We start from the raw sequence: 15,337 nt of genomic DNA, 5'->3' as shown, positions 1-15,337 counted from the left end.
TCCTATAGATCACATAGATGGATAATATTTTAACTATATGCAATGTAAACTACTATTTAAACGAAATATTTTGCATAAAAAATGACTGCATCTTCAATATGAACCCAGCACAAACGGAGCACAAAGAGGTACAAAGAGGATACTTCTCTTACAGGCTCCACAAACTCAAATTTCTTCTTTTCCTGCACTTCTTGTATTTTGAAGACATACTCCAGGGATGCGTCATAAAAGAGTTGCCTCTCCTTATCAATCTGCGTGTCAGCCTGAGAATGAACAAACAGAGCGGGGTCAGCGCCATTACAAAGCCTGGGGTCAACGTGGGAGAGCGCTGTGTGGACAGAGAGTTAAAGCTCGCGGCACCACATGGAAGCAGTTTGGGAGCAGGCGGGAGAAGTGAGGAGCAGAGAAATGTGCACAAAGAAACGGCTTCATTGTTAGACGCCACTGACCGACCAGAAAACAGCATTATTCAAACGCGCGTTGGGAGACGAGAAAATCTGTTTTGGATTTACCTCCTGCAGATACGCCTCCTTCTTTTTGGATGACAAGTTGAGGTGCCTCTCGAGCGTGGAGTAGTATTTCTCTGTTTCCTTATCGAATTTCTTCTTCCCCTCCTAACAACGAGACAATCGAGACGTTTAAATATTACCAGAAATGTGTCACTTATTCCAGGTTTGGGGGAGGGGTAAGTGAGTGGATTGCCACTAGGTGGAGGTCTAACTGCATTTTGCCATTTGCCATTTAAAATGACTGTCAATAGATTATTACGGGTCATAAAAATGGCATATGACATGCGCAATAACGAGCAGACAACGTCGGCATTATCAATCGGGCTTCAGAGGAATAGGTGGCATTAGTCTCACGGTGCCCCAGCTGGGGGACAGTTAATAGTAAAATACATAACATTGTAAATCACCAACAGCATAATGCATTTGGCGCAGTCACAGGCCGGCTGGGTGCTGTTTGCATTTCCTTTCCCTTATTATGCTCTACCATCCACCACCAAAGGAAAGTGGAGCTCAGTATTCACGAGTCCCAGGACTCAGACACGGCCTTCCAGAAAATCTCAGAGGAAGGCACAGGAAATGGGCTTGTCATGCCAGATGCCCATCTATACAGCATATGGACTAAAAGATTGAACATTCACCCCGAAAAACATCCAATTTTCAGACCTTAATCAAACTCTGGCCAAGCAGAGAGGACCTGCGTGAGCGGGGGCACTCGAGTGTCTCATCCGTCTGACCTCTAAACCAAGCTTTGCCTACTTAATGCCCATCTCACTACGCAAACATTCAGGACGGAGCAAGAGGACAGGCTGAGTAAGCGGGGAGGGGAAAGTGTGAGGAAGCCGCCACTGTAACTAGATCCTGCTTGTTTATTTTCATTCCCATGGCCCTGAAATTTAGCAAGTCTAATCTACTAGCTACTGATATGACCTAGAACAGTGTTCTGCCTCAACAACCCCCACGGCAGTTAGACAAAATGGAGGAATTCACCACAAGTCGCAGTAACCCTCCAACATAACTATCACAGGCAGAGCACAAAAATCAATAGATAATTTCATGTAGTAGCGTCTTATTTCCATCTCTCTTGTCATGTCTAGAGCAGAAATGATCTTTTCTGGAGTGGGAAAGTAAAAATCAATCGCGCGTATGCGCTCTCTCCTGAAATAAAGAAGAAATAAACAAACAGGTGGATAGAAAAAACAAACATATCATTAAAGGTTATATCACGCTGACAGGAAATACATTTTCCTTAAGGATTTTATTATTTTTTTATTAAAGAACAAAAGGGAGCCGACTGTCTGCTCTGTCGTTGTGAGTGCTGTTGATGTGACATTTTTTTTTGTTTTTTTTTTTTGTTGTTTTTTTTGCGAGCACGAACACAATAGAAGCCGAGGGGGAAAACAAACACACGCTGCCCAGGCGAATGCACGCGAACACACACTCACCGGCGATCACATTAAATTAAGAGCTTTAGGTTTAGCCGAGCCCCGCAGTCAAAGCAGGAACCTCCGAGCGCCGCTGACCGGTGTGGGCATAACCGGTAAATTCAGGAGAAAAGACTCCTCCGTACGTCTGGACTCTTTCACACTTAAAGAGAGCAGGCAGTGACTCAGAGCTGCAGTGAATCTGTGCAGCAGAGCCAGCCTGATTAAGTCACCCAAAGCGCACTGCTTTGTTTTGATGCGAGCAGGACGTGTATAAACTGGTGCTACCGCACGGTAATGATACCTTGCCTGAACACCAGGTGTGTGTTGGCCTGTCGCCGTGCAGAGCACACACCCCACGCCCGCGGATATGTTTGTGCAATCAGAGTGGAATACAAGCTATTTAAATTGCGAAAACTCTCCTGGAGAAGGTGTCTGCAGCGCTTTGAAGCTCAACATGTGGGGACATTGGTGTGGGCAGATACATACCCAGAAGCACACATTCAGGTGGAAGTTTCTGACACAAGCGAACGCCGGAACTAGCGCCGGAGAGTAGCACTCAGCACTCTGCGGTGCACGAAACACACATGGGCCTATCACTTGGGAGATTTCCTTTATCTGATTGCTTGTTCGCTCTCATGAATAAATCAGATGCAGGAAGAGAATATTCTGATGCAGATTGCTCTGCAGTGGAATTCCTAACTGGTGCAGACCCGCGTTGCTGTTAGCCATGCTTTGAAGGCAGCTGTGGGATAGGTAACTTTGCAAATTGCCAAACGTAGCATTGCAGGCAGCTTTTGGTCTGGTCATCCGGCATTCTCGGTCTGCCAAAGAAAGGATGATGAGAGCGAACACGGCGACCACAGGAGGAAATATTTAGACGCTGGCTGTACATTGCAGGGTTTGACACTGGCCCTAACGAGCCTCAGGGCCGTCTCTTTTGAGCCTCTCATCGCCATGGTAACAAATGTGAGTAGCAAGCGAGGTTGAATGTGTCTGTATCAAGGAGAGAACCCCCCGATATCACACGTTATTACATTAGACTTCCTCGTTTCTATCCCTGGAAGAGCACCAACATCAACATCAATGGCTACCGAGGCATCGCGCACAGCATATTCCACCGCACGTTCATTTTAAATGGGTTCTCTGGGCAGTGACATGAAAGGGAGAACTCTGCAACCTATCTGTATGAGCTCATTAGAGACAACTAATTGGAGCGGGGGTCCAGAATGGCGATTAAATAGCAATAGTTGGCTTATTTCTACGCTCCAGCACACAGGAGCTGGTCTCCGTTCCACGGGGGAGACAGAGAGGGAGAGAACACAAGGTTTCCGTTTGAGTTCAGTCACTTGGCTGCGAAGCCAGAAATGGCTCCCTCTTTACCTGGAAACCCACTTCCCGAGGAGACATCACAGTAAACGAGAAGTTGGCCAATTAACAAGAAATAATTACAAACATCTGCTTCTGAAGAGTTCAAAAACAAATACCCAGACTTCCAAATGAACCCAATTTAATGTGTGAGGCAAACGGCAAAGCTCAGTGCTGCTGCTCTCTGTGACACCTGCTCTCCAGCTCTTTGCGCACCAAAGTACAAAATAAACTATGCATACTTTGCCAGTGAACAGTGCTATTTCCTTTGTGTCTGATCTCAGACTAAAGCTGCGGGAAGAAAAAAGCTGCCATCTTCACATCTTCAAACCTCTTTATTATTATGGTGTGAAGGAGTCTTTTGACAAGCTCCTCTTGAATACGTGTCTATACTGTATCCTATAGGGATCCCTCAGGATGCTCCCTGTCAAGATGAGTGTAGAGCTTTCTCTCACCAGCTAACCCAGAGAACAAGTGGTGAAAAAAAAAAAAAAACAACTTGAATTATCTGGAAGTTTGGAACTTCTTGAGGGAATGACACATTTGATGATTATTTGTTTTGGACTCAGTCATAGGTCAGCGGTGCTCACGATAAGAGTCCGTGACTAAGGAGTTCTCGAAGGAATAACAGGAAGCCATTTAATTTCCGCATCAAACCTACCCATCTAACAGTTCCTGGTTTTATAATAAGGTCAGTTAAGAGTTTGTTTTGTTATGTATTTCTTTTCAGTGTCAACTTTAATAAAATATGATATGTTATTATCTAACTCTAAATCATAGATCTTCAACAGGGGGTCCATGGAGGTACTGCAGGGGGGTCGCAAAATCTTTGGTTGATTAGAGCTTGATATATATATATATTTCTTAAATTTTCCATCAAAAGATTTAAATTTCTTTAAATACACATTAACATGAATCCAACATGTTTCAGTAAAGGGTTAAATGGAGGCAGAACACTTCAAAACTTACATTAGCTCTCTCAATAGCCACCATTTCACACCGTTTCCTGTAATCAGTAGGCCACGCCCCTACGGCTGCTGAGCCAATCACTAGGCAGGAAATTACACGCCGACTCTGTCAGGTTCCCAGTAATTGGTCGGGACCCTATTCAGTCCCCATGTGAAATCCAGAAGCCCGCTGCAGTATTAGTCTGGGGGTCCTTGGCCTGAAAAACGTTGAAGACCCCCGCTCTAACTGACAGCCAGACATGAGGTTTGTCACTGAGATCTTTTTCACAACCTTTTAGCTTTATTAAACTTAGACACACAGTCTGACAAGGTTCAATATTGAGGACTGACACGGTACATAGACACTCTGCTCTGGGCTCCGTGTCGCCATCAGCTCCACAGAAGCGTGAATAAACTACAAGTCACCCGTCGTCCTTCTGACTTATCCCATGAAGCCAGTGTGTGGAAGAGTTTGTGAGTTCAAGGGTCAAAGCTGAAATTCAAAAAATATGCTAACTGTAGCAGTACATAATGAGAACATAATATTTCATATTAGTGTGCACTAATCGTTTAAACATAATACTCTAAAACATACCATACTTCCATTCAGTTAACCTACATTTAACTCAATGAAGAATGATCTTTCTCATTTTATACATTCTAGTTTTACTTTCATTGCGAATAAGAATATGTAGGTAAAGAGCCGATGTATTTACAGCGAGTGGCTGCTCCATGTAAACACAGTGAACCCGACCTCCCAAGGTCTACTTTGACTGCGCTGTGAAATCCTGATGATCAGGAGGAAAAGTAATTACATTCTGACAGATTGTTTTTAATGGTGTTCTGCTTAATTGGATAGGACGCAGTGGGGAGTGACGGGAAAGATACGGGAATAAGGGAAGGAAATGCATTTGATCTGCATCACATTATTTATGCATTTTGTTGTTTTTGCACCACAAAATCTGAGTGTCACCTGCAGTGCTGTCGTCTTAATACAGTTCTCTTTCCCTCACAGTCATAGGGCGACGCGCTTTCAAAGCCCGTTACACACGTCATATGCGGTGCACGTCTTTTGATGAATTGGTAATATGTCAAATGGAAATTCGCAAAGTTCGTTATGCAACGTATATGCACGCTTGCATATCCTTAAGACATGATGTCCACCTTTGATCATGCGGTGGACTGCAGTGCAGCTGGGATGACACATTTCTATAACACAGCACTGCACTCTGTAGCAGGAAATGTGTTCGCAGCCTATGTTACATAAAGTCTGCAGGTAGGTAACTGCTCAAACAATTATATGATAAGTTGATGGAATAATAATTGACTTTGGTTTTGATGATTACTTTTACTAATGCTTAGCACTATCACCTCACAGGTGGTTAGCATAGGTGTGCATGTGGGTCGGAATGGTTGTTTTACTGCACACTGTGAAAAGGCTGGCAACTTGTCCGGGGGTGTACCCCGCCTCATGTACCCCAGTGCCAGCTGGGATAAGCCCCAGCCCTCTGCAACCCTCTACAGGATACAGTACAATTAAGATAAGGTTTATTGCTTTGGTCCCCTTTGGTGGAGCGAACCTGAGGCCATTCAGGCGGCCCTCTACATGTTTAGATGTTTGAGCTTTACTGTACAGAATCAATTACTGCACATTCAGGCTTTCTTTAACTTAAAAATCTTAAAATCACACTTGAAGCGAATCCTGATCCAGTTGGCAACTTACTTAAAATAGTATGATGTAGAAACCTGAAGCCTGCACTACATACAAACTGAGCGAGGAGACATATTTTTTTCAAAAAGTTATATTTTTTTTAAAAGCAGACATATTTGTATATCCAGGGACTTGTATAGATTTTCAGTGAGGGATATTTCTTAGAGATTTTTTTTTTTTTGGAAGTGGAACAAGTGGAATAACCATATCAGACCCAAATTAGTAGTTCAGGCAGAGTATTTTAGAAATCTATGAAAGGGCCTGAAGGAGGATTTTCATGCTCCTCAAGAATTTTCCAAATTATCATATTATCAGAAGTTCCACCGAGAATTACTGCGATCTCTTCTACCCAGCCCTGATTGCCTGTATTTAAAAAAAAAAAAAAAAAATCTGTTCAAGAGGGATGAGAGAATTGCAGACTTTCTGTCATGTGAACTGAAAAAAGCTACTTCCCTAAGAGTACTGATTTATCCTACCACGCCAAGGTTAACGACTGTGTAAGGACGTACAGTTTGCATGTGTATTATTGAAAATGTTTGCGAGTAGCTCACATCTGGGGAGCGTAACCACAAACCCCTTTAATTGATCCCTTTACTCCACAGTTTCTTGGGTGGTGTATTTTGGGATTTTGTAGCATGAATTCAAATGCCACGTCTGCCTTTGGGAACCATAATTAGCCAAGAATCATTTGATGTTTGAACATCCTTTGTAGGACAACGCAAATTATCTGTGGCCATCTGACACCCATCTGGGTGTGTTTGCACTAATTCTCCACACTCCGACAGCGTGGGACCCCTGTAGTGTCCTTAATGTTGAAAAAGGGCCCTCGAAGGGAAATAATAGTGTCAAAATTTCACTAGTCAGACACCCCCTGGTATTTTCTTGGGAAACTGTCCCTGGGGTTTAAATATAAAGGTCTTAAAAATCTGTCAAGCAAGAAAACAGTGAAATAGAGGTGACCAAGCTTCGGGGACTTAATCACCAATTGCTCTCAAGTTGTGGAAGGCCAGTGTGTGAGTTCAGATATCAGTGCTGTAGGAGATCACTCAGGAATTTATTTGGTGAAAACTGCCACGCTGACACAGTGACACACATGACCGAAAGCGGGACAGATTTTCATTTCTTATTTCACTTGTGAAAGCACGGCCCTTTCAATGGGAAGTTTCGGCTCACAGCAAAAAAAAAATATATATCTGAAACTAAAAATAAAGAAGTGTAACAACAATCTCAGATCTACATCCCAGTTCGGCAGCCGGCACGTACGGAGCTCCAGCGAAAGATCGAAATGACTGTTTTAGGTTCTCACGGCTTTCACCAGGCGTATTTTCTGTGCAAAGCTCGACGGGGTTTATTCCAAAACATTTGTTTCAGCCTTGTGTGAGGCAGACTGTGCCTAATATGTCCTATGGCGCTGCAGTCAATCTGCTGGTGTGTTACGGCCCTGGAAGTGTCGTGCTTGTGCCTCCGAAGCTGATACACTGGTACGCAACCTCTGTGGGATTACTCACAGTACACCCATATAAGGCAAGAGCTCCCCATTTGTCCATCTGATGTTCTCAGACTCCAAGCGCAGTAACTGGAAGGGTCAGACAGCCTGCAGATCTCTCCAGATTCTCGGAACAGCGGAAAGTTGCTCAGCCACTCGTGATGTCTGCCTTTTATCTCACTCTAGTTGGGCTAATGTTTAGCCGGGGATAGGCCGTAGGAGGAGAGAGCCATTAGGAGGAAGTGGTTGGAGGAAATAAGCGGTAGTGGGAGTGACGGGGGCTGTGGCTTTTAAGAAACCATTTTATAAACATACACAGTCAGTGCAATAACACTGAGCGCCGTGATGGATCGGAGGAGGGGAAAGAAATGGCAGCAAAATGTGCGATTTCATTATGGTAGATACATGTGATAGCTGAGACATGAAGCTATTTAGTCTGAGCGGGAAAAGAAAAAAAAAATATAGAGAGACTGACGTTCACACCTCAGCAGTAAAAAGAGAAATCGTTCCTCTGCAGCACATCGCAGGCCGGCTTGTGAAGAGACCAATGAAGTACAGTACGAAGACTATTTTTGCAGACCAGCGGTTCTGAAGTCATGTAAAATAAATCAAAAACGGGAGAGGGCTAGACTTTGAGGTTTCGGCTCTCTCCCTCCCTCGCAACAGGGCTTGGACTATGTAAAGATGCGCAAATGATTCATGGTCCAGTGTAGAGTTAACGGCGGACTCGCGCGCTCAGTGGGAGAGCTGAGGAGTAAAGGCTCGACTTCTACCAGCCCGTCCGTGTGTGATCTCACCGAGGGACTGACCACACACTAGCTGCTGTACTTTCATTTTATGCCTTCGCGTTGGCCAGGAATGAAAGAGTGGCTTGTGGCAACAAAACCCACACAGTAAAGTTCAGCCTCAACAGCAGCTTCCACGGCGGAACCAGGATGCCTCGGAGCAACGCTGCCGAACCCCCGCTGATATCAGCCCTCTACATCCGATAGGGTGGAGGGGGGGGGCTGCATTACATGTAACAGGGTTACAGTAATCAGATTACAAGAACGGGAAAAGCAATAATTCAGCCGATGCAAGTTCATGAGGTTTAAATGTTCGCCACATGAAAAGAAACGCGGCTGGAAATAGTTCTATTTGTTAATGTGGTTTTCAAAAGTTGAAACTTAATTTGGAAAACACAGTCAGTGTGAAATCATTTTTCTGCCAGTGACAGATAGTTGTTGAGTTCAACGTGTCGTCTTTAACTAAATATAAACTAGAAAAGTCTAAAAATCTTGACATTTTTTAATCTCGCTATTGCAAATTAACGTCTCTGTTTTTGCCTCCGACTCGTCTGATTAATTAGGAGCGGGCCACTTGTCTTGGCAGTGTCATGTTGTACTTTTAATTAATGATTTACATACTGTAGGGGAGATGAAGGGGGGTGGAGAGAAGAAGCTGGGGCGTCAGAACACATGATATATTCGCCGCCGCTCCGCTGCTAATTGCTCGTGTAGGTGGTCTCTTACCTTCGCTGCGCCGATTTGCTCCTTCCGAAACTTTTCCAACGGTGTAATCAGAACGTCGTCCGCATTCTGAATCTGAAATAAAGCAGAAGGTAAAAAGCAGAGAGCAGGAGACACGTGAGAAAAATAACACAAAAACCTAATCTAGCACTCATCCGGTTTTACCACTACGCGCTTCCTCTTCAGATGTGCCGCGCGAGAAGTTATGAATGAAAACCATCAGTTGCACCGAGTCCAAATAGATGCCGCGGATGGAGCGATCGCATTCATTAATATCGCTTAAACCGGTGACAATGAACAATGTGTTGCCGGCGAGGCCCCAGAATGAGATACGAGATGGCGCACTCAACAGTGGTACCGCTAGGCAGAAGAAAATTGAGCCTTTTTACGAGAGCTGTGAAGCACCAGCGTTGTCAAACCGGGCTGAAATATGACACAGCACGGCAGATGAGGGAGCTTTACAAGAGCAGCCCGCAATGCATTTAAATTTTTTTTTTGAGGTATGTCTCTACATATTGGTGACCTCTCCCGTGCCACGACCGGAGTACAAGGCCTCTCCAGGAACCCTCTCTCTCCTTTTTTTTTTTTTTTTACCCGAGACAGAAACTGATAAGGTGAGATATATTGCGGCAATTACGTTCCACGCTCCATCCTTGCGGGTGAGCGGTTTCAAAAGGTGCCATTAAGCTGCTTCTGAATTTTCCCCTGGATGGGCTTTCACCCACCGAGCTCAGATGACATCAGACTTGTGGGGCCGCTCTACGGGAAGGCGCTGTCACAAATGACATGGCTCTTAGGTTGATTTAAGGTGTTATTCTGTGTGGTGAGTGTATGTGATAAACTAAGGGCTGAGCTCTATAATACATCAATGATACTAGCACTAATTTAGTGGTGTTGGCTCGGATGGACTCTCCGCTCCTCTGTACACACACACACACACACACACACACACACGCACACACGCACCGTCTTGGGATAGAGTTTTTGTTTTGAACCATTAATCACAGTGCATTTCCATTGTCCAAAAATACCCCTGTCAGCTCCATCACCAGGATGACTGACTTCAAAGGGGAGCTACAATCTCCCTGAGCCCGCATTGTTTTCCTTCTCCTTTTAACATGCAGTGATGTGGGATGATGCAAGCCTGTAGCGTAAGTCCGTAGCTTTGCAGTAATAATGCATTGTACTGTAATCACACCGTGATATCCATGGTCTTTCAAATATAGACCAATCTTTCACACGCTAATACTACAATCACTCGTGCACTGCTCCCTACATAACACACAGCAATGAGCCAAGACATGAACTACACAGAGATGAATGAATAACACTGATTATCTCATAACAACCCCATTCGTCTTGGATATTACGTATGGAGTGAATGGTTTGTGCTAATAGTGTTTGATGCAGCAGAAAGAGGCAGGTGTTACAGCCAGACGACTCGGGAACGGAGAGGAAGGACGAGGCGTGAACTGGCGACGAGGAGTTGGGCTGGAACAAGTCCGACGTGTGTCGGCTTCAGCTTAAAACTGACAAGACTTAAAGGCTCTGCCGCTAAGATCCTGGCGCCTGATACCACGGGGGACTTTCAGAGTCCATTGTTCGGTGAGTTGGAGCAAGTGTCTTTGCTGCTTGGGATATTTCTTCATGGCTCTGTCTCCGTGTGTGTTGGGGGATCATTGCGATCCCCGTTGCAGAGTTTATCTGGAGCCGCGTGTAAAACTTTCACGCAGCACTTTACGTAGTAGTTCAGTGTTTAGTGAGCAGTAAAGTGGTTCCAGACACTCCATCACATGCAGGTGAAAGTTGTAGGGCAATAATTAATGGCTCTATACTTTGACGAACCAATTAAACTCAACCACCGGACTTTTTATCTGAATGTAACTCAATGCCATTGCCTCTACTATGAGTTGCAGGTGATCTTACTATTATTAATAAGTAACCCTAATACGCCGTGCTGGACAATCATAATTGAAGCCCTGGAGGGCAAGGTAATATAACTGAATGAAACCAGGTGGGTGGGGGCAGGGAGGTTTATATCTGTTTTTTGTATGCATTGTTAAAAATCAATAAAAAGATCTAATTAATGGCTCTATTCAAGATAAAGTAAAGTGTGGAGCCGTGGACCCTAAAGTACATTTTGGTTTATTTTATCTAATGATAACGCCTTTACTGACGGGATTGTTTCGTTGCACACCAAGTAATAATTGGCCTTAAAATAAAATAAAAACAGTCAGTAGTGAACCACCAATCGCAACCCGACAGAAACTGGTGCTAATTGGAAGAGAAATCTAAACACCGGAGGCCTTCGCACATCAGCTGGTAGGGTGACACTCTCACTAGTCACGCCATACTGGGATTACAGTTTTATATCAGGGTATTCATTTTTACCATTTTTTTTAAACATGCACGAGGTGAAGTTCTTTAAAGACGATGACACAAACATCTGAAATAATTACATAGTTTGAGTTTTCTTTTTTTTTTGCAACCCTTATTTTTATGGGTTCTATGCAAATCCATGTCAACTTGAAATATGTCCCGACAACAAATGAGAGTTCGGAGGCATTAGGAGGAGAGCACGTCTGCAGGATAAATAAAGCCAATTCAAATGACACTCCACGGGATGCGTAGAGGACATTTGATGGTCATCAAATCTAGCTGTTATAATCCTCCAGTCATATCAAAGTCATCATGTAATCTACTGTGTCAACACAAAGTATTATATTACTCAGCCAGTGTGATAATGTCATTTCCTCTGTCTTATCTCTCATGCTTTCAGTCTAATTGAGCCTGTAGTATTACCATGCTTTAGATGTAGAATCCTAATATCATTATCTTTTTTCATTTTCAGTTGAATGGACAGCACAATTAAATATACAGCACTCGAGGCTTTTGAGATTAAGGTCCAATATTCAGAATTGAATAAAAAGCAGGAACTAAAATCCTTCTTGTTCTTTGCTGGAGTTCTGCACGGTATCGCTGTTGAGCTGAATTATTTCTGGAAGTTAATGGTACCTATAACCAGACTGTGCAGTACCCTGATGTTTGACTGCTACAGTCAGGCTCAAATTTACACAATGGAATGAGAAGAAACTTCTATTTCAAAAATAATTAACAGTGGAGTACAGCTAGTGCCAGTTCATGCACATTATATGCAAACCTTTGGGAAATATAAACAAAAAAAAAACAAAAAAATACTAATCATGTCCAGATTTAAAATGCTAAAGATAGCCAATCAGTTTTGATCATTAATCTCCTGTAAGCTGATGACTTGTAAGCACTTGAAAGAGTGCAACTTATTTAAGACTGAATGGATTACTTTCAAACTGGCATTGTGCCGAATGCCCTCAGAAACGGCGTCTCTCAACAGGATTAAATCCATATGAGCGAGCACAGTGTTATGCTTGAAAGGATGCAATAGCGCTAAGCAATTTCATTACCAGATAGGGAGAGGAATGTCAATGTGCAGCGTTTTCCCTGCTCTTGCTTTTTACCAGTCCAAATATCAGGTGGATCAAAAGTGTTATTCTGAGGTTAATTTGCGAAGACAGTGCAGAACGGCACAAAGGCCAGATCGAATTGAACAGTGCAGAGTGTGCCCACTGATATTTGCCCCTGTCACAAATAACTTTAGAAATGGTTTAAATTTGAATATCTAAATAGTCTGAAGTTGCATCATTCAGTCTTTCCATATAAATGCTCCGAAGGGCCTTGGCACATTCTGTCTGCCAGTATCTCCTTAAAGCAAAAAGAAACCTAGGAAAATAGCTCTATCAAGTTAACCATTAGCTTATGACTTCCCGCATTTTTTGACTGTGTATTACACCAGGTGAAAAGGAATGCATTCCAGCACTAAATCCCCCTTCAGCCCTAATTCCTAGTTCAACTCTATCATTATTTTGGAGGATGCAGTTTGTTGGTACAGTTAAACTGTGTTGAATCAAACACTAATGCGTTTCCGTTATTTAGCCTAGCCCCAGTGTCAATCACACAACAATACAACTTAATAGTTCTACAAACCACAGCCTCCAAAATGAAAACGCAGCTCTCTCAGTTATGTGAAACAAATGCCGAATACCAGAACCTTCAGGAAGCCAAGATTTAGTGCAGGACTCGTTTGTTTTCCACCAGTGTACCTAATGAACTGGCAAGTGAGTGCAGATCTACTGGAACAGCTTGACGTGCATAAAGTGTGAGTTCTATTTCTGTTCATTTATGCCTGTGGTTCTTCAAAGAGTATTCAGCTGTGAATTGCTCCATGCCACGGGCTGCAGTGTACAATTGTATAACTGGGTAGTATATTATTGTCCCTGGCTTTATGTCCCGTTTTGACATCTTCCTCCCACTGCAAAGTCAGCCTAATACACCTAAAGCTCAGCTTCGTCTCTGTGAATGAGCTGAATCTCTTGGTATGTGAATGCTATGAATACACACACATACGCACCAATCTTCCCATTTTCTCGCTGGATGAAGTTGGAACATAAAAGTGTGCTCAGTCACCATGCGGCACTATCACTCAAAAAAAAAAACAGGAAAAAAAAGGAAAAAGCATGTTTGTTTGTTGTTTAGCGCTTCTGCTTTCACAGATACTATCCAAGCAAACGTGGCTGCAGGCGGAGAAGAGAGAGAGTTTTCTGGAAAAAGGCGATCTTTGACAAGTACGTGGTGTTTTTGTTTTTGTTTTTTTTGTTTTTTTTTTTTAGGTCTGTGCTTTCCAGCTGTGATAATTTAGGAAAATCCTTTGACAGAAACAGGTCAGAAATATACTGACACTGCTAACATTTGAAGAAGAAAACAACAAGAAGCGCCTAATTGTGATTTTATTTCAATATACCTGTTATTTTCTACACAGCACCAACAAAGCAATGGACACTGAAGCAGAGACAAACCTTGAATTTTTAACAACCTATTCATGTTAGGACAAATATACTTTAAGTCTGCATTATATTCAACACAATAATAAATAAACTGCATATAAATATTCTTTCCATTATGAGACCACGAACAGGTCTTTTTGTTGCCTTCTTCATTAGCTTTAACGTACGAACGAACAACTAAAGCCCCTCAAATGAGATCTTGACAAGTGTAGCCGTGTTAACGAATGCTGCTGGAAGCGCCGCTTCCGAGTGGCGTAATATGGCCCGCGATTTTCCATACGTGAAAAAGACTGCAGCCGTGTGCCAGACATCTGCACTTCTTTGTGTTGAGTCGTATAACGGCGAGTAATAGCCAGCGGCATCGAATAAAAGTATCAGCAACACTCACACCAATAACCACAGTGACAGCAGCGACAGCCAAGAGGAATTAGCCTAACTCATTAAAGTAGGTGTAAGCAAAGCCCCCCAAACCTAATTAATGTGTTAAATGCATAATAAACATTATTGCCCTCATCATCATGACAGAATAAAACGTCCTATTTCATGCTGACGGTGTGATACGACCTTTATTAAAAGAGGGAGTGTGTCTGTCGCCTCAGCCTGCAGATTGTTTTGCAGGGTGAGGCATATGTATGTGTGTGTGTGTGTGTGTGTGTGTGTGGGTGTGTGTGTGTGTGTGTGTACGGCAGGGGGTAACACTCTCATTGCAGAGCTAAATCTTTATCTAGTGCAGCACTGGCACCTGCAGCAAGCTGAAAAGTCATCCTCCCCTAACTTTTATGAGCTATGAAATGAAAACAAACCCTCTGCAGACGGAGTCGCACACAGTAGATGTGACACATTCGCCCTAGACATTTTATCGGAGAGTAAGCTGTTAAGCAAGGATAAGAAGAAGAAGCTGCTGAAATGGAGACAGTGTAGCTGGTTTGTGGGTCCCATGAGGATCCTCTGTTGTTTGTTTTAAGCACAGTTTGGGTGACTGTGATACATAGTAATGTTTCTTGAGACTTAAGACACTGTGGTCTGTCTGTTTCTCTATTAAACTTTCTCCTTTTCACGTAGATATTTCGAGTTAGAAAATAAAAGTGGTTTAAGGAAGTTTTACAGCTCAAACTTTCTCAAATCTGGTGATTGAGTGACGTCCCTTTGGTTTAATTTGGGGCCTTTAACCCTTGGGGACATTTTGGTCCATCTGTGCAAAATTTCCCTCTTTATTTGGCTGCCATTTTGGCTGTGTTAGTGCATACGGCACATCTCTACATAGATTTTGAAATTAAAACAATTAAGTCTAATACTTCAACAGAGCACCATGATAAAGAATTACTACCCTCTTAACCTTAGTGGACAATAACGTCCAAAAAGTGCAATAAAAACTTAACAGATTAATATTTTTTTTCAGATTTTTTGCATAAATCCCACTTCATTACTTTAAAAAACTATTAAAAATTCAATTATTTTGAGAAATTTTAACCCTTAAAATGCCAGTCTGATTACTTGAAGTCACTGTTGA

The 15,337-nt window shown here is 42.9% G+C and overlaps 1 protein-coding gene across 4 annotated transcripts in view; it reads right to left on the bottom strand.

Moving 5' to 3' along the window:
• LOC125013091 (rho GTPase-activating protein 42) overlaps window positions 1–15,337 on the bottom strand; it is a 63,151-nt gene that overhangs the window by 15,796 nt on the left and 32,018 nt on the right. For all 4 annotated transcript variants that reach the window (XM_047593394.1, XM_047593395.1, XM_047593396.1 and 1 more), the window contains exons 4-6: window positions 8,954–9,025; window positions 513–614; window positions 153–263 (exon numbers count right to left, since the gene is read on the bottom strand). In XM_047593394.1, coding sequence (XP_047449350.1) covers window positions 153–263; window positions 513–614; window positions 8,954–9,025 — 285 coding nt within the window. The remainder of the gene's footprint in view (window positions 1–152; window positions 264–512; window positions 615–8,953; window positions 9,026–15,337) is intronic.

The sequence above is a fragment of the Mugil cephalus genome, chromosome 9 (genome assembly GCF_022458985.1).
Source record: "Mugil cephalus isolate CIBA_MC_2020 chromosome 9, CIBA_Mcephalus_1.1, whole genome shotgun sequence".
Taxonomy (NCBI): Eukaryota; Metazoa; Chordata; class Actinopteri; order Mugiliformes; family Mugilidae; genus Mugil; species Mugil cephalus.
This window is presented reverse-complemented; position numbering and strand designations above follow the sequence as displayed.